This window comes from Salvelinus alpinus, chromosome 19, assembly GCF_045679555.1.
Source record: "Salvelinus alpinus chromosome 19, SLU_Salpinus.1, whole genome shotgun sequence".
Lineage (NCBI taxonomy): Eukaryota > Metazoa > Chordata > Actinopteri > Salmoniformes > Salmonidae > Salvelinus > Salvelinus alpinus.
The window spans coordinates 51,497,039-51,522,095 of NC_092104.1; the positions used below are offsets into that span (position 1 = coordinate 51,497,039).

The 25,057-nt window shown below is 40.8% G+C and overlaps 1 protein-coding gene across 5 annotated transcripts; it reads left to right on the forward strand.

Moving 5' to 3' along the window:
* Window positions 1-325: 325 nt before the first annotated feature.
* On the forward strand, window positions 326-25,057 carry LOC139545792 (AP-3 complex subunit sigma-1). 5 transcript variants are annotated; one of them, XM_071353966.1, is made up of 8 exons: window positions 1,075-1,471; window positions 14,887-14,978; window positions 16,186-16,297; window positions 16,443-16,514; window positions 17,152-17,259; window positions 18,633-18,700; window positions 24,089-24,102; window positions 24,475-25,057. In XM_071353966.1, exons 1-8 carry the CDS (start codon window positions 1,403-1,405, stop codon window positions 24,609-24,611), a joined length of 672 nt encoding a protein of 223 aa, XP_071210067.1. In that variant the 5' UTR covers window positions 1,075-1,402; the 3' UTR covers window positions 24,612-25,057. The 5 variants fall into 5 exon arrangements, with proteins under 5 accessions (XP_071210068.1, XP_071210067.1, XP_071210070.1 ...); XM_071353969.1 differs by lacking the exon at window positions 24,089-24,102; XM_071353970.1 differs by lacking the exon at window positions 24,089-24,102 and having other exon boundaries at window positions 18,659-18,700.

A 25,057-nucleotide genomic window follows, 5' to 3' on the forward strand; every position in this document is an offset into this window, starting at 1 on the left:
AAGTTCAGACCTTCGTCTCCTGAGTACATACCTTGGTCTCCTGGATACAAACCAAGTAAACTTACCTATAAGTCTATTTGCTCTCTTGAGGATCTTGAAATAGAGTCAGTTGGCAGTTTGGACTGGTAGGAGTGACATTTTTGGAAAGAGTGAATTCTTGCTTTTTGGCTAACCCATACGTTGTGTCAAGCTTGGTTAATTAAGGACAAACTGGGAATGGTTACATCTGTGAAAGTTTGGAGATTTGGAATTGTTCGGAATGTTTTGTGCATCCTCCACCCAGAGGAAGCTGCCGCTTCGAGTCATGCGTCTCAGGTTTCAACCTGAGTGATTAGTGGGGTAGAGGTGGATCAAATGAAAAATAATATTCCTGGTGTTTGTGACGCCCACCGTTTGCTGAGACTTAGACTCAATGGCGTAACTGAGAAAAACATGTCTGTCTCATTGAGCTTTGACACATATTTTCTACCTGATATGGTCAGGTTCGTTTACATTTGCTATTCTGTGAGGGCCTGTACCGAACTTTAGGTGCTAAGGATTCAGCTAAGGATTCAGTTGCAGCAGTGTGTAGAAGGGAGATCCCACGATGTGAGAAATGTGCAGGAGGGCATAGTCAGATGGAGTGTAAAGTTGTGATAGAGAAAGCCCATGCAGCTGGAGATCCGAAGTGCACTATAAGAGAGAGACAGGTTGAGATTGCCAGAGTTTCGAGTGGGGCAGAATGTTTCCTATGCAGAAGCAGTGAAAAGAATAAAGGATATCCCAAGGGTGAGTTATTTGACTGCAAGCCCCAAAGTAAGTAGGCATAGGCATGAAAAGACAGAACCAGAGAGGATGAGTTTTTATAAAGTCAGATTTATTGCTATGGTCATTAATTGTACCGCACAGATTAAATGGAAATCTCAGAAGATTGATTTGGTGGGTAAACAGCAGATACGTTTTTGAGTGACAGCAATTTTAGTGCAGAAGAACTACAGGGGTTGTAAAGAAAATGTGTTATTCACACTGTGAAAGGCAGCAACATGTAATAAAGCGATTAGTCTGCTGGGAAAACTACACGAAGAAGAAGATCGCTAGGACTTTTCCGCCATTTTGGTAACACTATCCAGTGGTTTCAGATCTAGTAAAATGGGACATCTCCAGCTGTCTCAAGTGTCTTGAAAGAGGTGGAGAGGTTGAGTTCTGACTGGTCAAATGAAACGTTTACCATCGCAGTTTGACCCACCACGGCTGTTGTAGTTAGAAGAAGATTAATGGTTTTTGACGTGGAGTATTTCCGCAAAAACTGGATTGAGAAGCGGCATGTAATTTAGCTTGTTAGCCGTTTTAGCTAGAAAGATTGAAACGGATTTCAGCGTCCCAGGTATACCATTTTTCTTCGCCCCTCATAAAACAGAACATCATGATTAAAGCCATACTAATATTCAACAACCATGGAAAACCTCGGCTTTCTAAATTCTACGAGCATTACGTGAGTATGCGGTTGTTTATAATCTACTAACTAGTAACAGTTAATAGCAAGCAAATCTGTCACACAGCTAACGTTTAAATTATCTAGCTAGATAACGTTACTTACTGTACGTTACGAATCCAGTAAAGTTAAAGAGTTACTAGCTAGCTAACCACACTGGGATTCTCGTAACGTTACTTATACAAAAGCTTTGTTTGATGTGACGACATAGCTAGCTAACATTAGCCATTTCTTTTTGGGCTGACAACTAGCTAACGTTAAATAGTTAGCTATGGCAATGTTGTTAGCTAAAACTTAGTTGTGCTAATTAACTGCATCATTATTGAAAACAACAGTACTTGTTAGCTAACGGTACTAGTCATATTCTGAAACTGTAATTTGAGACCAGGGCCGGTTTCCCAAAACCAATTTAAGGGAACGTTCACCCATTTTGCCTTATTACATGTGATTGTAGTTGATCCCCCAAACTGATTTTTTTAAAAACATTTTGTTTCTTTAGTCATCACTTGACAGACTACAATGAATTATGAGAATGTGTCTAATCATGTTATCACTCCAAACTCATTTTATACTGAACAATATAAACACTACATGCAACAGTTAACGATTTTATTGAGTTCATATAAGGAAATGTCAATTTAAATAAATTAGGCCCTACTCTATGAATTCCACATGAATGCAGGGGCATAGCCATGGGTGGGCCTGGGATGGCATAGGCCCACCCACTGGGGAGCCAGGCCCAGCCAATCAGAATGAGTTTTTCTCCACAAAAGGGCTTTATTACAGACAGAAATACCCCTCAGTCCGGGTGTCTGGTTTAAGACAATCTTGCAGGTAAAGAAGCCGGATGTGGAGGTCCTGGGCTGATGTGGTTAACACATGGTCTGCGGTTGAGGCCGGTTGGCCAAATTTCTAAAACAATGTTGGAGGCAGTTTATTGTTGAGAAATTAACATTCAATTCTCTGGCAACAGCTCTGGTGAACTTTCCTGTAATCTGCATGCCAATCGCACGCTCCCTCAACTTGAGCCATCTGTGGCATTGTTGTGTGGCATTGTTGTGACACAACTGCACATTTTAGTGGCCTCTTATTGTCCACAGCAAAAGGTGGACCTGTAATGATCATGCTGTTTAGTCAGCTTCTTGATATGCCTCACCTGTCAGGCTTATCCTGGCAAAGGAGAAATGCTCACTAAAAGGGATGTACACAAATTTGTGCAAGACATTTGAGAGAAATAAGCTTTTTGTGCATATGGAACATTTGTGGGGTATTTTATTTCACCTCATGAAACATGGGACCAACACTTTTACATTTTTGTTCAGTTTACAGTACCAGTCAAAAGTTGACACACCTACTCACTCAAGGGGTTTTCTTAATTGTTTACTATTTTCTACATTGTAGAATGACCCACTCGGAATGTGATAAAATAAATAAAAGCTGAAATAAATAATTCTCTACTATTATTCTGACATTTCACATTCTTAAAATAAAGTGGTGATCCTAACTGATCTAAGACAGGGAATTTTTACTTGGATTAAATGTCAGGAATTGTGAAACTGAGTTGAAATGTTTTTGGCTAACTTCCGACTTCAACTGTATATACAGTGGGGAGAACAAGTATTTGATACACTGCCGATTTTGCAGGTTTTCCTACTTACAAAGCATGTAGAGGTCTACAATTTTATCCCTGATGTCCTTACACAGCGCTCTGGTCTTGGCCATTGTGGAGAGGTTGGAGTCTGTTTGATTGAGTGTGTGGACAGGTGTCTTTTTATACAGGTAACGAGTTCAAACAGGTGCAGTTAATACAGGTAATGAGTGGAGAACAGGAGGGCTTCTTAAAGAAAAACTAACAGGTCTGTGAGAGCCGGAATTCTTACTGGTTGGTAGGTGATCAAATACTATGTCATACAATAAAATGCTAATTAATTACTTAAAAATCATACAATGTGATTTTCTGGATTTTTGTTTTAGATTCCGTCTCTCACAGTTGAAGTGTACCTATGATAAAAATTACAGACCTCTACATGCTTTGTAAGTAGGAAAACCTGCAAAATCAGCAGTGTATCAAATACTTGTTCTCCCCACTGTGTGTGTGTGTATATATATATAATTGCCTCGGCAAATACGTCAATTCATTACAGATTTCTTGAGTTAGATCAATTCAGACTATTTTAAGGAACTGTTTACTGACTACGGCGTCGCAAGAGGGGCAAAACTGAATTATTGCTGCTTTTCTTTATAAGCGAGTATGCGAGACGCGGATGTTCACTTCGCCTAGTAGGGTTCTGCTATGAGCAAACCGAACCTAGTATGCAGATGCCTTAAGACTTCGGCAAAAGCGTGCGTCTTCGCCTTTACATAATTACCGTTTACGCAATCCCAAACCGGTCCATTTTTATAAATCACATTCTGGGTCAGGTGGGCATAATTTGAAAGCTTATTATAAAAGATAAATTATAAAATACTATTTTAGTGTTAGGCATTCACTAAGAAATTAAGAGAAGCAGCTCGTAATATTGGTGCGTATAGAATGGAGTCGAGTGCACTGAGATGCATGGTCTGCGGCACTTTTTTCCCCACAATACAACAAACAGGCTCATTCGGTTCAGAACAACCCAGGGTAAAACGCCATGTGATCAAACATGGTTATCATAAACATCTACTGTATATTACAGGAGTTTTATGATATGGCAATGTGAAGTGCACGTTTAGCTTGTTTGTATGATATCAAAGCCATAATTATTATAGTCCTCAAAGTCTCAACTTTTAAAATACACTACATAACCAAAAGTATGTGGACACCTGCTCGTCAAACATCTCATTCCAAAATCATGGGCATTAATATGGAGTTGGTCCCCCTTTGCTGCTATAATAGCCTCCACTCTTCTGGGAAGGCTTTCCACTGACCTTTTTTAACCTGTCTCTTCTCTCTGGTGAGGTTCTCATTGCTTGGAAGGCAGTCACGGTTTCTCCTTTATTTAAAGGGGGAGATCAAGCTGATCTTAACTGGTATAGGCCTATTTCTATTTTGCCTTGTTTATCAAAAGTGTTGGGAAAACTTGTTAATAATTAACTGACTTGCTTTCTTGATGTGTATATAGTATTCTCTCTGGTATCCAATCTGGTGTCCGCTCAGGTTATGTATGCGTCACTGCAACCTAAAAGGTCCTCAATGATGCCACCATTTCCCTTGATTCTAAGCAATGTTGTGCTGCTCTTTTTATTGACTTGGCCAAAGCTTTTGATACGGTAGACCCATCCATTCTTGTGGGCCGGCTAAGGACTATTGGTGTCTCTGATGGGTCTTTGACCTGGTTTGCTAACTACCTCTCTCAAAGAGTGTATTAAGTCAGAACATCTGCTGTCTCAGCCACTGCCTGTCACCAAGGGTGTACCCCAAGGCCCGATCCTAGGCCTCACGCTCTTCCCAATTTACATCAACAGCATAGCTCAGGCAGTAGGAAGCTCTCTCATAATTTATATGCAGATGATAGTCTTATACTCAGCTGGCCCCTCCCTGGATTTTGTGTTATACGCTCTCCAACAAGCTTTCTCTGCCCTTAACCTTGTTCTGAACACCTCCAAAACAAAGGCCATGTGGTTTGGTAAGAAGAATGCCCCTCCCCACAGGTGTGATTACTACCACCTGAGGGTTTAGGGCTTGAGGTAGTCACCTTATACAAGTACTTGGGAGTATGGCTAGACGGTACACTGTCCTTCTCTCAGCACATATCAAAGGTGCAAGCTAAAGTTAAATCTAGACTTGATTTCCTCTATCGTAATTGCTCCTCTTTCCCCCCAGCTGCCAAACTAACCGTGATTCAGATGACCATCCTACCCATGCTAGATTACAGAGACATAATTTATAGATCGGCAGGTAAGAGGGCTCTCGAGAGGCTAGATGTTCTTTACCGTTCGGCCATCAGATTTGCCACCAATGCTCCTTAATGGAGACATCACTGCACTCAGTACTCTGTAAACTGGTCATCTCTGTATACCCATCGCAAGACCCACTGGTTGAGGCTTATTTATAAAACCCTCTTAGGCCTCACTCCTCCCTATCTGAGATATCTACTGCAGCCCTCATCCTCCACATACAACACCCGTTCTGCCAGTCGCATTCTGTTAAAGGTCCCCAAAGCGCACACATCTCTGGGTTGTTCGTCCTTTCAGTTCGCTGCAGCTAGCGACTGGAACGAGCTGCAAAAAAACACTCAAACTGGACAGTTTTATCTCCATCTCTTCATTCAAAGACTCAATCATGGACACTCTTACTGACAGTTGTGGCTACTTTGTGTGATATATTGTTGTCTCTACCTTCTTGCCCTTTGTGCTGTTGTCTGTGCCCAATAATGTTTGTACCATGTTTTGTGCTGCTGCCATGTTGTTGCTACCATGTTGTCATACGACGCCAGGTCAGCGGAGTCAATCACCACCTTCCGGAGACACCTGAAACCCCACCTCTTTAAGGAATACCTAGGATAGGATAAAGTAATCCTTCTAACCCCCCCCCCCCCCCCCCCCCTTAAAAGAGTTAGATGCACTATTGTAAAGTGGTTGTTCCACTGGATATCATAAGGTGAATGCACCAATTTGTAAGTCGCTCTGGATAAGAGCGTCTGCTAAATGACTTAAATGTAAATGTCATATGTTGCTGCCATGCAAACTGTTGTCTTAGGTCTCTCGTTATGTAGTGTGTTTTGTCCTATTTGTATTTAATAAAACATTACATTTTTAATCCCAGCCCTCATCCTTTTGGGAGGCCGTCATTGTAAATAAGAATTTGTTCTTAACTGACTTGCCTAGTTAAATAAAGAAAAAAAAAATAGTTGTTGGAACATTGCTGCAGGGACTTGCTTCCATTCAGCCTCAAGTATTAGTGAGGTCGGGCACTGATGTTGGGAGATTATGCCTGGCTCGCAGTCAGGGCTCTGTGCAGGCCAGTCAAGTTCTTCCACACGGATCTCGACAAAAATGTCTATATGGACCTCGCTTTGTGCACAGGAGCATTGTCATGCTGAAACAGGCCCAAACTGTTGCCACAAAGTTGGAATCACTGAATTGTCTAGAATGTCATTGTTTGCTGTACTGTTAAGATTTCCTTTCACTGGAACTAAGGGGCCTTGCACGAACCATGAAAAACAACCACAGACCATTATTCCACCGCCAACAATCTTTACAGTTGGCACTGTCCGTTTGGGCAGGTAGTGTTCTCCTGGCATCCGCCAAACCCAAATTCATCCGTCGGAGAGCCAGATAGTGAAGCGTGATTCATCACTCCAGAGAACGCGTTTCCACTGCTCCAGAGTCCAATGGCGGCAAGCATTACACCACTCCAGCCGACGCTTGGCATTGCTTACGGTGATCTTAGGCTTGTGTGCGGCTGCTCGGCCATGGAAACCCATTTCATGAAGCTCCCGACAAACAGTTATTGTGCTGATGTTTCTTCCAGAGGCCGTTTGGAACTCTGTTGTGGGTGTTGCAACCGAGGACAGATGATTTTTACACGCTTAAGTACTCGGCGGTCCTGTTCTGTGAGCTTGTGTGGCCTACCACTTCGTGGTTGAGCCGTTGTTGCTCCTAGACGTTTCCACTTCACAATAATAGCACTTGCAGTTGACTGGGGCAGCTCTAGCAGGGCAGAAATTTGATGAACTGACTTGTTGGAAAGGTGGCATCCTATGACGGTGTCATGTTGAAAGTCACTGCTCTACTGCCAATGTTTGTCTATGGCGAATGCATGGCTGTGTGCTCAATTTTGTACACCTGTTAGCCATGGGTGTGGCTGAAATAGCCGAGTCCACTAATTTGAAGGGGGGGGTGTGGTTCTAAATCTCAAGAGTAAATAACTCAACGGACGCTATGAAAGCTTAACCAAGTTTAATTATTCCCAGAGGATCAATACAGCTGCATTAGAAGAAACATGTTTCCACCACCACAAGTATGTGTATATATATATACTCCAATTTAGGCACTCCTCCTTCTCTCCAATCCTTACATCAATTATGGTTCGACAGAAGGATGAAGTAATGGGGTAATAAACCATAATTTCTCCCTTAAGGGGATCTGACCTGACCTCAACCCTTCTTTTACCTAATCCACAGATGTCCATCCGTATCCTCTATAGCAATCCTGTGACTTCCTCCCGTCCACCCAGCACATTCCAAAGCCATCTGGCTCCTACAGATAACCATTCACTTCTGATGTAAAAACCAGTCTCTTGGATAGCAATGTTCCAAGTTTAACCCTGAATCCAACAGTCCCCCGTTTCGAACATTTTAACTCCATACTGTTCAACATTACACACACTTGAAAATTACTTATAAATGAACAAACAATAATAATAATAAACATGAACAAAAAAAATGAAACATGATTTAACATTCACTGTTAGGCTTATGGCCTCTGTTCTACCTGCACACTCTTATTTCCATCCCATCACAACAGAATGCCATTCCAGCTGAAGCAGTTGGCTTCCTACACTTCAGCTGGAGCTGCTTTTTAGTTTCTCCACTTTCTCCTGGTTCCTAAGAGAGTGATAGCACACAACTTGGAAAGCAACAAAAAGGCACTTAAAACATAACAGCATTAATAACGTGTTAAGATATGCAGAATTATATATGCATGACAACCCAAAGTTTGATAACATGACAAATCCCATCCTCTCGCTTAGCCTGACTATGCCTTGAGGATATTTTTCTGCTGAGGTTGGCAAAAATGGAAGCCCTAAAAAGCCTCCTCGTGCTTTCTCCCAGTCTTCCCAGTCAGACTACAGGATCTAAGAGGTGTTCCCAAGCCATGTCATTCTCACTTTGCTCCTCATCACCTTCCTCCATAGCCACCCGATATACGTGCGGTAGCCTTATCAATTGTACCTCATCCTGAGGTTAACTCAACACTGCGTAGTCGTTTTAACATCAATGCCCTCAGCACATGATATCCCAACAATATCACCAAAGTAACCCCTGCTATTACTAACACTGCTCCTGACACATATCTCACAACACCCCTCATTTGCGCAGTAGTCCAGTTCCATGCTGTCAATATAGCATCCTTCATCCTACTAGTACTGCTCCTTCAGTTCTTGTCCCTACAGCGACTGCCGTGAGAATAGCTATTGCCTGGAATCTTTCTCCTGCTGTTTGTGGTGGTTAATTTCTTTACTATCAAATGAGGAGAGACACACACAACTCAGTTATACTTAAACTAAATCTTTAATCACTTATTAATAAGGGAGCAGGTCAATACAATGCACACACATAAAGTGAAATGTTTGAGTGCCCTACAATAATGATGGCTGGTCGACGAATCACCCTCGGATGATTCGTTGAGAGCCCCGAGACAAAAGTACGACGGTCCTTTATAGCTAAAATACACCCCTTTCAACCTACATGACGAACAGATGTAAAGAATGGGTAACAAGGTTAAGATTTGTATGAAAGATACTTATAATTCACAGCAGACAGTATCTGCTGTAAAAACAGTTCTCTCTCCCTGGTACCATATAGAACAGAAACATTAACTCATGCTCTGGAATGGGGTCCCTTTAGGTTTTATCACCCAAAAGACATTGTAAATCTCCTGTCAGTGTTATCTCCCAGAGGCCCATCCTCAGTAGAACACACACAGATGAGCGATCTAACAACCCCTTTTTCTGTTGCATGAAACAACCATTTGATGCAATAATAGCATTCTAACGTAATCTTGTAATTTCCACCGTATCTTCGATTATCTTCGTGTTTACTTAGGACTGAACCTTTCAGATACTCCTTACCTGTCTCCCAGTTCATTCCCTGGTCCTTAGCCACCAACATCTCCAATGACCTCCTGTGTTCTGCTACAGTTGGTACCTGTGGATAATACTTTCCTGTGCTTAAGTTAGGTACTCATCCCAAGGCCAATCTACACTCCACCCGTTTGTGAACACCCTTGTTACGGTGTAGACTTTGGGTCCCAACGGTTGATAAGCAGCCACCTTCTGACACTTTCCATTTACCGTCACTCGGTCCCAATCTTCTGGGAGGTATGTCAAGTATTTACTAGCTGTCAGAAATGGGGGAGCAATTAGTGGCGTTGGAAGAGAATCCAGACACAAACTCTGAGTCACATGTTTCTTAATCACACTCTGCAGAAGATGGGATCTGTGGCTATTCTTTCAAGTGTTATGCCTTTTGTGACAAACTCATTACTAAAAGTTGACAAGTGTCTGAGATGACAACACTGTCTCTACTACTTTCACCATGATCTGGGTATGTGTAACGTTCAATTCATCTCCATAATAGTCCCTATATTGTACACAACTAGCTGTCCTCCCTTTCCTACGAGCTATTTCCTGTAACAATATACATAGAGGAGTTATCGTTCCCCAGAGACTCTAGTACCCACTTCCTTAATTTACTAGACACACAAACTTCCGCCCCAGTCATATTAAATTCTGCTCTGCCAATTCCATGTAACGTTAACGCCTTGGTTTTTGGGACTCCATAGAATGCACTGATATCGGTCCTGCCAGAATTTGCAACTAACACTCCGTAGGCCTGACCCGTGACCTCTCCAGCATACCATCTACACTGATGGATGTTGGTCTTTGTCACTAGTTCTGCCCCTAAATGAGTCTGCAAGTATGCCTTCATCTGCTCATGTGCATCTTCTTCCCCCTTACGCTTAATAGTAAGAGTAGTTTGGTTCCCATATTCCCCCCTTAGGATGTTGTCCAGAGTATAAATACCCCAACAAACTATCTTTCCCCAGGTTCGTGGTCTACCGTTGTCTGAAACTTTCTCTGACCACTTCACCAGTAATGCACTAAAGGGCTATTAAATAAAACCTCCTTTTACGAGATAGCACTTCCCCCACACTATCCTTTGCTACTCCATCGTCAGCGCAATGATTGTGTCGACGCTATCAAACTCCTGAAATGTTTTGAGTTCTGGTAACATTAGTCTGAAAGTTATCGACTGAGCTTCAGCTGATCTAGAACCCTGGCACATGACTTCCATCTGTGGCAACAGAGAAAATCTAGTTTCATTCTTTAAACTCTCAGTATTATTATGTTCCTTCCACACTCCTGTCTGTAACAAAACCACACCTCGTTCAGAACAACCTACGTCCAATGTGCTAGTTCTGTTATCAAGTGTCTCCACCCATATCACCAGACCTTTGTGATGAGTGACCTGTCTAGTATCCGTGGCGTTAGTACCGACTTTACCCCAATGCATTCTCGTGTCTTCATATTTAGCAACTCATTCTATGCTAATAGATTGACTATCTTATTTACATGGTTCAGTAACCATCAAAGCAACAGACACCAAAACTGTGTCGGTTAAAATAGCTCCCAGACCCAACCCAACTGCTTGTCTACAGTGGACTCATCCTCTCTCACTTTAGCTTCGCTTCAACTATCATGGCGACTTCTAACTCGCCCATTATGCTGCGGGATATCGTTTCACGTGAGAAGTGTGAACCCACCGAGTAGAGGTTGTGGTCTTTACCGCTGCGGGTGCATGGTCCTGACCAACGCCGTCCCAGCACCCCCGCCTGGTGGATCTTGATGCACACTCGCTCTCCAGGAGTCAGCCTGTGCTCTCGGTTATCTCCTGGCGCCTGCTCCTCGTATGCTGCTTTCACCTGGGATAATACACATTGCAACGCATGGGTCATTTTCTGACAATAGGATAACATAGATTTTCCCATTATCGCCAAATCACTAATCCCCGCCGCTTGCGGCCTATACGGGCAATGAATAGCATGGGAGATTCCCAAAGCCTTACGTACCGCTTGTAGCACTTTAGAAGTGAAATGCGTTCCTTGATCAGAATCTAATGTCCGAAATAAGCCCCATCTCGGTATCACTTCCCTTAACTTCTTGACGCACGGATCCCTTTAGCGGGATAATTTTCATGAATCATGAAATCATAAGTGAAATATACCAAAACATAGCTTAGCTTGTTGTTAATCCACCTATCGTGTCAGATTTAGAAAATATGCTTTACAGCGAAAGCAATCCAAGCGTTTGTGAGTTTATCAATCACTAGACAAAACAGTAAGAACAGCTAGCCGCAAATTAGCTTGGTCAGAAAAGCAATAAAATGAATCGCTTACCTTTGATAATCTTCGGATGTTTGCACTCACGAGACTCCCAGTTACACAATAAATGTTATTTTTGTTCGATAAAGATTTAGTTTTATAACCAAAATCTGCCATTTGGTTTGCGCGTTATGTTCAGAAAACCACAGGCTCGTTCCGGTCCTGAAAGGCAGACAAATTCAAAAAAGTATCCGTAATGTTCGTAGAAACATGTCAAACGTTTTTTATAATCAATTCTCAGTTTGTTTTTAACATACATAATCGATAATATTTCAACCGGACGGTAACCTATTCAATACTACAGAGAAAGAAAATGTCGAGCTAGATCTCTCGCGCGCAGTAACTAATCAAAGGACACCTGACGCGTTTTGAAAAATCTCGCTCATTTTTCAAAATAAAAGCTTGAAACTATGTCTAAAGCCTGGTCACAGCCTGAGGAAGTCATTGTAAATGGAGGGGCAGGCAACGGAACAGGGATTTTTCCAAATAAAAGGCACTTCCGGGTTGGATTTCCTCAGGTTTTTGCCTGCAAAATCAGTTCTGTTATACTCACAGACAATATTTTGACAGTTTTGGAAACTTTAGAGTGTTTTCTATCCAAATCTGTCAATTATATGCATATTCTAGTATCTGGACCTGAGAAATAGTCTGTTTACCTTGGGAATGTTATTTTTCCAAACATACAAATTCTGCCCCCTAGCTGAAAGAAGTTAATGCTCCAATCTAATGTTAGATGACATCAGTTTTTTTTTCTTCATCTCTGCTTCTCTCGCTCAGCATAGATGTTTAGGGATCGCGGAGAAAATGCAAAAAAACTAAAACAAAACAGGAATGATTTTCTGTGCAAAATGTCCAAATTACATCAGTTTGACTGGTTTTAAGGAAAATAAAAGCTGTTAAAACAATTTTTTAAATAAGATTTCAGTTCAGCTTGGATGCAAATTTTATGTACAGTGGGGCAAAAAAGTATTTAGTCAGCCACCAATTGTGCAAGTTCTCCCACTTAAAAAGATGAGAGAGGCCTGTAATTTTCATCATAGGTACACTTCAACTATGACAGACAAAATGAGAAAAAAAATCCAGAAAATCACATTGTAGGATTTTTTATGAAGTTATTTGCAAATTATGGTGGAAAATAAGTATTTTGTCAATAACAAAAGTTTATCTCAATACTTTGTTATATACCCTTTGTTGGCAATGACAGAGGTCAAACGTTTTCTGTAAGTCTTCACAACGTTTTCACACACGGTTGCTGGTATTTTGGCCCATTCCTCCATGCAGATCTCCTCTAGAGTAGTGATGTTTTGGGGCTGTTGCTGGGCAACACGGACTTTCAACTCCTTCGAAAGATTTTCTATGGGGTTGAGATCTGGAGACTGGCTAGGCCACTCCAGGACCTTGAAATGCTTCTTACGAAGCCACTCCTTCGTTGCCCGGGCGGTGTGTTTGGGATCATTGTCATGCTGAAAGACCCAGCCACGTTTCATCTTCAATGCCCTTGCTGATGGAAGGAGGTTTTCACTCAAAATCTCACGATACATGGCCCCATTCATTCTTTCCTTTACACGGATCAGTCGTCCTGGTCCCTTTGCAGAAAAACAGCCCCAAAGCATGATGTTTCCACCCCCATGCTTCACAGTAGGTATGGTGTTCTTTGGATGCAACTCAGCATTCTTTGTCCTCCAAACACAACGAGTTGAGTTTTTACCAAAAAGTTCTATTTTGGTTTCATCTGACCATATGACATTCTCCCAATCTTCTTCTGGATCATCCAAATGCTCTCTAGCAAACTTCAGACGGGCCTGGACATGTACTGGCTTAAGCAGGGGGACACGTCTGACACTGCAGGATTTGAGTCCCTGGCGGCGTAGTGTGTTACTGATGGTAGGCTTTGTTACTTTGGTCCCAGCTCTCTGCAGGTCATTCACTAGGTCCCCCCGTGTGGTTCTGGGATTTTTGCTCACCAGTCTTGTGGTCATTTTGACCCCACGGGGTGAGATCTTGCGTGGAGCCCCAGATCGAGGGAGATTATCAGTGGTCTTGTATGTCTTCCATTTCCTAATAATTGCTCCCACAGTTGATTTCTTCAAACCAAGCTGCTTACCTATTGAAGATTCAGTCTTCCCAGCCTGGTGCAGGTCTACAATTTTGTTTCTGGTGTCCTTTGACAGCTCTTTGGTCTTGGCCATAGTGGAGTTTGGAGTGTGACTGTTTGAGGTTGTGGACAGGTGTCTTTTATACTGATAACAAGGTCAAACAGGTGCCATTAATACAGGTAACGAGTGGAGGACAGAGGAGCCTCTTAAAGAAGAAGTAAGTTACAGGTCTGTGAGAGCCAGAAATGTTGCTTGTTTGTAGGTGACCAAATACTTATTTTCCAACATAATTTGCAAATAAATTCATAAAAAATCCTACAATGTGATTTTCTGGATTTTTTTTCTCATTTTGTCTGTCATAGTTGAAGTGTACCTATGATGAAAATTACAGGCCTCTCTCATCTTTTTAAGTGGGAGAACTTGCACAATTGGTGGCTGACTAAATACTTTTTTGCCCCACAGTATGTGAAATACAATTTGCTTTTATGATGATAATAAAGATAGCACCGCCAACTCTGCTGACGGTCCCTAACTGCGCATTCATTCTCTCAAGATGCTGAAAGAAAATAAATCCCAATTCTCTGTTACTGAGTCAAAATGTACATTTTGCATATAATTTTACTGCAAAAAATGCTTGACTGGCCTTCACAGAGCCCTGACTTCCACCTGATCAAACACCTTTGGGATGAATTGGAATGCTGACTGCGAGCCAAGCCTAATCGCCCAGCATTAGTGCCCAACCTCACTAATGATCTTGCTGTTGAATGGAAGCAAGTCCCTGCAGCAATGTTCCAACATCTAGTGAAATGCCTTCCCAGAAGAGTGGAGGCTGTTATAGTAGCAAAGGACCAACTCCACATTATTGCCCATGACTTTTGGAATGAGATGTTTGAGCAGGTGTCCTCATACTGTTGGTCATGTAGTGTATCTTCAAACTATTTTGAATAAAAATAAAATATTGGTGCTAGTCAGTAAAGCTCATCGAGGGTAGTACATTGAGGGAAGTTACTGCTTTCAATTCTTCAAAAAATACATGGTTATGTGACCATTTGGATGTACTACTACTTTTCCAGGTTATTAGTGTGTACATATGGTAGTCTCAGCCATCAGTAAATTATCAGAACAAAAGAATGGATAGTTTTAAACATAAATGTTCTGCAGACCTATACCAAAAGCTTTACATTTTTGTTTTCTCATCCACACTGACTGTTTGTCCTTTATGTTCCACAGAGTGAAGACACAGAACAACAAATCATCAGAGAAACATTTCATCTGGTATCCAAAAGGGATGAGAATGTCTGCAATTTCCTAGAAGGTGGAATGTAAGAGATTTCTTTAAGACGTCATAAACTGTCCACAGGTACTGAAAACAATAACCCCCACATGTTATGTTGGACCCTATTGATATAGAAGGCTTTTGTCTTAACATTTCCTGCTCATGTAACAATGAAATGCATAACCTTTCAATGTCATGTACAACTGATACAAACCAACGATTTGATCTCACTATGTGGGCTGCTCAACAAAACGCTCCACGAGTTGAATCAGCTTTTTACGATGCAACGTCCCCATGACACGTTGCACTGCATGGGAGACCAAAGGGACAGAGGGAGAGTGGTATCAGATAGCGGCCAGCTGGTGGGGAGAGAAATTGGATCATCATGAATAGTTAAATATGATTTAATTATTCATGATGCAGGCTATTGCGTTATGGAACCTCCCTCTCACATGACAGAATAATACAATTGGGGTGTGATCATTGGTGCACACCGTAGAAAAATGTTTTGCGTCGAGAATGAGCCTTTCTTATTGGACAAGTTCAGGTTAGTCTCCCTCTGTTTTGGCCTGTTTGCTTCTTTTCTTTTTGGTTCCTAGTAAATAAACCCCCTGGGATCCCTGGTATATGATTGTTGCTGCTGTTTATGCTCATCAGCAAGTATGATGTTGCTCAAGCAGATCCGGGTCAACATGTTTTTACCAGGCCTTACAAAGATTGTTCAAGGCTTCTGTACCTGGCCTGGACTTAACTTGCGCTAGACACGTGACCCTTTTACTTGTTCATCATACCAGCATGTTTGGCTGTGTTTCACATCATGGAATGTGTGTGTTGACTAATTAACATGACACTGGACTATCCCATGCATTGATTGGTGCCGTGTGAGTGTGTGCCCCTTGTCGTGTGGACTTGTAGAGATGTAGAGGTGAAGTACTAGGAGACAGTGCTGCTGACGTGTCAGTTTGTAGTGTAAGCACACAGGGCAGATGGCTTGTTGTTGCATTGATCTCTGTTAACCAACCGTGGCTCACTTCCACATGCATGCCAGTCTTCACAGATCCCAGGCAAACGCACACCAACTGGTGTTTATTTACTAGACTCCAAACTCATGCAAACGGGCTGGACAGGACCTACCTGAATTTTCCCAATAAGAAACACGTTTTCATTGCAAAGGTTTTGTTACGGTTTGCACTAATGAGTACACCCTTGTTCAGAGTTTTGATTGTCCCTTCATTTTGTTTTTGTGTCGTTAGGTTGATCGGTGGGTCAGAGAACAAGCTCATCTACAGACACTATGCTACGCTCTACTTCGTATTCTGCGTCGATTCCTCGGAGAGTGAGCTTGGCATCCTTGACCTTATCCAGGTAATGTTTCCAAAGTCTTAGGGGAATTGTATTTGAAAAAATATACATTGTTCAACTACAACCATTTTGGTACCACAATTTTAGATAATCTACCGTCCACCAAAAACTATTACACTGTTCAGTGAATGTGATCGTCTCTCCACAGGTGTTTGTGGAAACCCTGGACAAATGCTTTGAGAATGTTTGTGAACTTGACTTAATTTTCCACGTGGACAAGGTAGAGAATTATTTTATCAACTATATCCTATTATTTCATCCTTCATTTTTATTCACTATACCAAGGATGTAAGTCAACCTTGCTCCAAACAGCGGCATTAAATGCTCACAATGAATGTCTGACTTCCCATAGAAACTCACTGTGTTATAGTGTCATTTGTTTACTGTAAGACTGTCTGAATTCATCTCCCGTCAAATCAAAGTTGGCCGTGTACACAGTTTAGCAGATGTTATAGCGGGTCCAGCGAAATGCTTGTATGCAGCAAAATCCTTGTAGAAACAGGGCGGCTGTGTCCATCAGCGTCATCTTAATGATATCCCTGTGACAATGCTTCAGTCCTGCTGGCTCTTGTCACAAGAAAATCTATTGGGCATGTCTAGCCAAGTCTGTGGCAGCGAAGCAGGATATTACAGTACTTTCTGCACAGGGTGCAGCATTTCACACACAGAGATGACATTGATATTCATGTGTACAGAGGAGCGAGTTTGTGAGAACCTTTTCTCTACAGCAGGTTACAAATATGTGAAAGGCACAGAAAATAATCCCCCCTAAAACATCTCTTTTGGGTGAAAGCAATAGGATGTTTTCGCAGTCTGAGAAGAGCCTATAAATAGAACATTTTGGATTGAACCTGTAGGTACACAATATACTGGCAGAGATGGTGATGGGAGGAATGGTGCTAGAGACCAACATGAATGAGATCATCACACAGGTGGACGCCCAAAACAAAATGGAGAAATCAGAGGTAAGAGTGGCAGTAATTCGTTCTGACTTCTCATACTCCAGGTATGTGTAGGCATGTGTGTATGCTGGAACCTGCATGCCCCTCCAGTGCCCTGACTCTGAGTGTTTGTGCTCTCTGGCCCTCCGCTACTGCACTGCTGAACCACACAGCATTACATTTATCTTCCTTCCTACCCCTAAGTTATAATCATCATCACAGACACCGATTGTCTCTTCTTTGGAATCTAAATTTACACATTGTCCAATGCATCTGCGGAATCTTGATCCTCAACAATCACACACTCATGAGATGCATTGCTCATCCCACTCTACAGACTGGACATCTCGTGTTGACGTATTTGCTTAAACGGGGAGATGGTGGTAGTGTTTCTATGGCTGTTGAATGGTTAGTTGTGGTCAGAGAGCGATGTTGAATTAACGACATTCGATGTTCAAGTCTAGATATTAAGGCCTAGACATTTCTTTGTTCTCAGATCTCTTTGAAAACAATTTCTAAATTTCATCATTCATGAAAACCGATTGTTACAGCCAGAGATAATTTTATGGAATCATTGCCATTTACCAATTGCAGAACAATGCCATTATGACTGTATTCTGATCCATCTAAATACAAGACCCGGTGTATTTTTAAATTGACACACACAAAATATTCCAGTTAAATAAATGGATATGAAGCCAAATATTTAAAAGCCACAAATGTTTATCAAAGTTCTTTTGAGGAGTTATTTTAGGTTTTGTTTGCTTACTGCACAATGTAAGGTTACATGGTGTGACTCAAAAGTCCTACGGGTGTGTAACTTGCTGTTAACTTATCTTTATATCAAATTGGTGCTGCACCATTGGCTAACATTTACAGATATTACCTCACTGTAGCAATGTGGCTGTATCTAATAATGGAAATCCATGCTTTGGTAACAACTTTTGGCCGTATTGTGTGGTTGATTTGAAATGGAATCATTATTGTATTGTACGCCAAGTCTTTGACTGCTCAACAAACATCAGATGGGCTCCGTCTTTTCCTTCTTGGACCTACCCTAGACCGCAGTGTGTTTATAGTCATGATCATTCAAACTTTAACGCTAATTCAGAGCCATAAATAATGACGTAAACAACATCAATTCCTAGTAGTGTGTAATAAAAAAAATCAATACAAATTGGTGAAGAATGATCGGCTGTATTTAGTTCACTTTCACATGCTCATCAATATGAAACATCAGAAGTGTTGCTATGCCTTTGGAGGTGTTGAGGCTTCTCAGTGCAGTCTATGAATGCGGTCTACGATAGGTCTCATCACTTTCTATTTTTATAAACTGTAATTTCTTTGATCTGCTTTAACAACATTCCTCATTCCTCTTTTCCCCTGACCCTTTCTAGTTCTTTCCATTCTTCTCTCTTTACAGACATTTATCTTTCAGTCTCCCAGGCAGGACAGGTAGACACAGGTACTGCTAAATTTCCAACAAGTACTGTAACTTCCCAAATTTATTTACACTATCCGTAGTTTTCCATAGACTGACCACTTAATAACAAAATGACATCACTAACATCTAAATATTTTTACAGCATACCCTAAAATGTATCAATGGTACCTAAAAGGAGCATTGAAACCACAAATTACTTGGCTAACATGTTATCAATTATCATTTGAAACTTCCATGTATTTCATTGCGATGTTGTTAATTAAAGGCCCAATGCAGCTGTTTTTATCTCCAATATGAAACAATTTCTGGGTAACATAAGTACCTTACTGTGATTTAAAATATATATATTAAAATGGTCAAAAATAAACAGGTTCTTAGTAAACAGCAATTTTTCTAAGAATTTTGTAGGGAGGGGAAAACCTGAAAAATAACTGTTAATGGCAGAGGTTTGGCCTTTTTCTTATTGGTCTATCAACTAATTGACCACCTGGTGATTTCACCAGGCATGTCAAACCACAATTACACTAAAAGGGCATTATCATAATTTTCACCATTTCACATTATGGTGAAATGTACTAACCTAACCTAACAGTACTAACCTCATAGTGTGGAAATATACACTACCGGTCAAAAGTTTTAGAACACCTACTCATTCAAGGGTTTTTCTTTATTTGTACTATTTTCTACATTGCAGAATAATAGTGAAGACATCAAAACTATGAAATGACACATGGAATCATGATGTAACCAAAAAAGTGTTAAATAGATCCAAATATATTTGAGGTTCTTCAAAGTAGCCACCCTTTGCCTTGATGACAGCTTTGCACACTCTTGGCATTCTCTCAACGAGCTTTACCTGGAATGCTTTTCCAACAGTCTTGAAGGAGTTTGACATATGCGGAGCACATGTTGGCTGCTTTTCCTTCACTCTGTGGTCCGACTCATCCCAAACCCATCAATTTTGGTTGAGGTCGGGGGATTGTGGAGGCCAGGTCATCTGATGCAGCACTCCGTCACTCTGCTTTCATGGAAAAATAGCCTTTACACAGCCTGGAGGTGTGTTGGGTCATTGTCCTGTTGAAAAACAAATGATAGTCCCATTAAGCGCAAACCAGATGGGATGGTGTATCACTGCAGAATGCTGTGGTAGCCATGCTGGTTAAATTGAGATGGTCCTGTGATGCAGTATTACAGCAATTCCCCACATGAATGATGTCATTAGGTAATACTATGGAAATAATTCTCACATTGAATAGCTGTCGCTATACACTTGTCTGTACATTTTAATAATCAAACATTAGATTGAACATTGTCATATTTTACAAACACTGAACCTTGTCACTCCCCATTACCAACAAGTAAGTCCTTACCTCAGCGTGTTTCCACTGAGTTGTTACAATTCTAATATATTACAGTGCAGTGCATTCGGAAAGTATTCAAACCCCTTTTCACTTTTTGCTATATTATAGCCTTTTTTTAAATCCTCAATCTACACACAATACCGCATAACGGCGACTCAAAAACAGGTGTTTAGAAAATTTAGCAAATTTAAAAAAAGAAGTAAATTTAATATTTCAGTTAAGTGTTCAGACTCTAGTTTGTTGAAGCACTTTTGGCAGTGATTACAGCCTTGTCGTCTTGGCACACCTGTATTTGTATTTTTTCTCCCATTCTTCTCTGCAGATCTACTCGAGCTCTGTCAAGTTGGATGGGGAGCGTCGATGCACAGCTATTTTCAGGTCTCCATAGACGTTTGATCGGGTTCAAGTCCGGGCTCTGGCTGGGCCACACAAGGACGTTCAGAGACTTGTCCCTTCGCCCCAGTCTGAGGTCCTGAGCGCTCTGGAGCAGGTTTTCATCAACAATCTCTCTCTGTACTTTGCTCTGTTCATCTTTCCCTCGATCCTGACTAGTCTCCCAGTCCCCGCCACTGAAAGACACCCCCACAGCTTGATGCTGCCACCCCAATGCTTCACCATAGGGATGTTGCCAGGTTTCCTCCAGATGTGACGTTTGGCATTCAGACCAAGAAGTTCAATCTTGGTTTCATCAGACCAGAAGATCTTGTTTCTCATGGTCAGAGTCCTTTAGTTGCCTTTTTGCAAACGCCAAGCGGGCTGTCATGTGCCTTTACTGAGGAGTGGGTTCCGTCTGGCCACTCTACCATAAAGCCCTGATTTGTGGAGTGCTGCAGAGATGGTTGTCCTTCTGGAAAGTTCTCCCATCTCCACAGAGGAACTCTGGAGCGACCATCTGGTTCTTGGTCACCTCCCTGATCAGAGCCCTTCTACCCCAATTGCTCAGTTTGGCTGGGTGGCCAGCTCTAGTAAGAGTCTTGGTGGTTCCAAACTTCTTCCATTTAAGAATGATGTAGGCCACTTTGTTCTTGGGGACCTTCAATGCTGCAGAAATGTTTTGGTACCCTTCCCCAGATTTGGAGCACTCGGGAGAAGGGAATTATAATTATTATATATATATTTTTTTAGGGGGCGTTTCGGCCACACACAGGGGATGCCGCCGGGAAATTTGAGGGATTATCAAATGCTTGTCAAATTGTGAATGAGAGACTGAAGTGTGTACAGCCTGCGCCAAAAACAAAGCAGAGGTCATGCCTTTCAAGCAGCCTTACAATGTATTAAAAATCAAAACATACCCCAACGTTTGTAGAACTAAAGTTACCTAATTTTAAATTAAGCATATAGGGGTACCTATTTCTTTGTTAACCTCTCAACACAGATTAGCCACATGTGCGCACTTCCTCATCGTTTGGAGAAAATATCCTTTCTATTTTATTCAGCTTTGTTCAATTGGTTTCTTCAATTGTATTCTTCATAATATAAAATAATGCCACGGAATTCTAAGCAAACGTTCTCTGCTTAATGAACTAGTGTATCCCTCAGCCATATGGCATAGACAGATCAGGACCTAACATAAGGACAACTGAGTTTGGAATTCTGTTCTTCTGAAATAGACTACATTTTCTTCATATCATGTTTTAGACCTGTCTAAAATAATGGATTTATTGTTAAGGTGTAGGCTATATTACATGGATTGATTAAACTTTTTAAAATGTAGATGTTCCAAAGGTCTGCATCAGTGACTTGTAGACTGTGTGGAAGCCAGGAGATGCTAACGGTGTTTGTGTTAACCTCTAGGGTACGTGGGACGGTAGCGTCCCACCTCGTCAACAGCCAGTGAAACTGCAAGGCGCCAAATTCAAACAGAAATCCCATAATTAAAATTCCTCAAACATACATGTATTTTATACCATTTTAAAAGATACACTTGTTGTAAATCCAGCCACAGTGTTCGATTTCAAAAAGGCTTTACGACGAAAGCAAACCAAACGATTATGTTAGGTGAGTGCCTATTCACAGAATAACACAGACATTTTTCCAGCCAAAGAGAGGATTCACAAATCAGAAATATAGATGAAATGAATCACTAACCTTTGATGATCTTCGTCAGATGACACTCATAGGACTTCATGTTACACAATACATGTATGTTTTGTTTGGTAAAGTTCATATTTATATCCAAAAATCTGAGTTTACATTGGCACGTTACGTGCAGTAGTACCAAAACATCCAGTGATTTTGAAGAGAGCCACATCAATTTACAGAAATACTCATTATAAATGTTGATAAATACAAGTGTTATGCATGGAACTTTAGAATCACTTCTCCTTAATGCAACCGCTGTGTCAGATTTCAAAAAAGCTTTACGGAAAAAGCAAACCATGCAATCTGAGGTCGGCGCTCAGAGCCCAATCAAGACAAAAAGATATCCGCCTTATTGTGCAGTCAACAGAAGTCAGAAATAACATTATAAACATTCACTTACCTTTGATGATCTTCATCAGAATGCACTCCCAGGAATCCCAGTTCCACAATAAATGTTTGTTTTGTTCGATAATGTCCATCATTTATGTCCAAATTCCTCCTTGTTCTAACGTTCAGTACACTTTCCAAACTCACGACGCGCGTGCAAGTCCAGTGGAAAGTACGGACTAAAAGTTTTAAAAGTTATATTACAGTTCGTAGAAACATGACTAACGAAGTATTGAATCAATCTTTAGGATGTTTTTAACATAATTCTTCAATAATGTTCCAACCGGAGAATTTGTTTGTCTTCAGAAGTGCGGTGGAACAGAGCTCGCTCTCACATGAACGCGCATGGTCAGCTCATGTTCAGCTCATGGTAGACCTTACTCAATCCACTCTCATTCGGCCCCACTTCACAGTAGAAGCATCAGACAAGGCTCTAAAGACTGTTTACATCTAGTGCAAGCCTTAGGAAGTGCAACATGACCAATATCCCACTGTATCTTCAATAGGGAATGAGTTGAAAAACGACCAACCTCAGATTTCCCACTTCCTGGTTGGATTCTTTTCTCAGGTTTTTGCCTGCCATATGAGTTCTGTTATAATCAGACATCATTCAAACAGTTGTAGAAACTTCAGAGTTTTCTATCCAAATCTAGTAATAATATGCATATTCCAGCTTTTATGGCTGAGTAGCAGGCAGTTAACTCTGGGCACGCTTTTCATCCGGACGTGAAAATACTGCCCCCTACCCCAAAGAAGTTAAAGGTCAATTACTGTGAGACCAGAAGTTATTTGGTTGACAATCACCAGCTGACAAAATTTTGTGACCGCCACAGCCCTAATATAGACTGGTGTGTGTGCCTTTCCAATCAATTGAATTTACCACAGGTGGACTACCTTGTTGTAGAAACATCTCAATGAGGATCAATGGAAGCAGGATGCACCTGAGCTCAATTTCTAGTCTCATAGCAAAGGGTCTGAATACTTATGTAAAATAAGGTATTTCTGTTAAAAAAAAATATACATTTGCAAAAATGTCTCAACCTGTTTTTGCTTTGTCATTATGGGGTATTGTGTATAGATTGAGGAAAAAAATATTTAATCAATTTTAGAATAAGGCTGTAATGTAACAAAATGTGGAAAAGGGGAAGGCGTCTGAATACTTTCCGAATGCACTGTATATCCTTGAAAATGTTTCCACATTTTTAAATCCACTTTCAGTGAAACAGTTTGTTTATTGTACTTTAGGAATGGCCAGAAAAAGGACTACGAAACTATACTGAATTGTATTTCACAGAGAACAATTTTAATCTGAGAACCTTTCACATAAATATAAATATGTAGCAAAATAAATCTTAGTGCAATGTGATAATTTCCTTTAGGCCATCTGATATTGCTCTAGTTCGTTCCTCTTTCCTAAGACGCGTAAATAAATAAGATATTTCACTATAGTCATGTTCAAATTTGTTTTTTGGGATTTCAATAAAGATTCTATACTTATCTATAGCTTCATTTCCTTCTCATCTCAAATTCAATTTTTTTCTTCTTTACCCAATTCTCCTTGCATTTGTATCCTTATCAGTCCTCAAGAATTTGGTGGGTTCACTTTTCAAGCAATGCTGCCTCCGTCTTTTTAAAAGTCAATACTATTGAATATTTCAAGATCTATGAATGTAGCACTATGTTCTCACAGTTGATTCATAATTGGCTCTGGTTGTGATGTAAATCATAAATGAACTAAATAATGCATGTGCATATGAAGCAAGGCATTTGAATGTACATTTGCACACGTCTGTTAATAGTTGATGCTTTGCATTTTGTCTGTTGTCCGTATAGTGCTTTTATATTTAGTACTGTGGAGTTGTGTGTCCCTGTCCATTGTGAGTAGGTCTGGTGGTGTGAAAGTTGTAACGTGCAATATGTTTGTAAGCGTTTCTGGTGACTCTTAACTCTGTGTTTTGTGTGTAGGCTGGTATTGCAGGTGCACCTGCACGTGCCGTATCTGCCGTAAAGAACATGAACCTTCCCGAAATGCCCAGAAACATCAACATTGGAGACATCAGCATAAAAGTGCCAAACTTACCTTCCTTCAAATAGCGGCATGACCCACTGTGCAGAAGTTGACCAATGTTTACGATGCAATTTGTTTACCAAAATCAAAATGAATATCAACAAAGATCACGAAGGTACTGTGTGAATTCCTTTGGCGTTAAATCATCCTTTGTTTCCTTGTTTTAAATGACTGTCATTGATGTGGCTTGTTTGAGAAAATTAAGTATTTATTTATTACATTCCTCTACCCTCACTGGAGGTGTTCCATTATGTATTGGCTGCTACAGTATTGGAAAATCATACCTTAGTAGTTTGTAAAACAAACTGAACAGAATATTCTTATATACAATATGATGGAATTGTATTTCTTTGTATTGTCTGTATACAACATTTTAAATGATCTTGTCTTATCAAATTATTTTCTCTTGATTTTTAATCAGTGAATGTAAAAAAAAAAACGTATCCTTTTTGCAACTCAATAAAGTATTGAATCATTTAA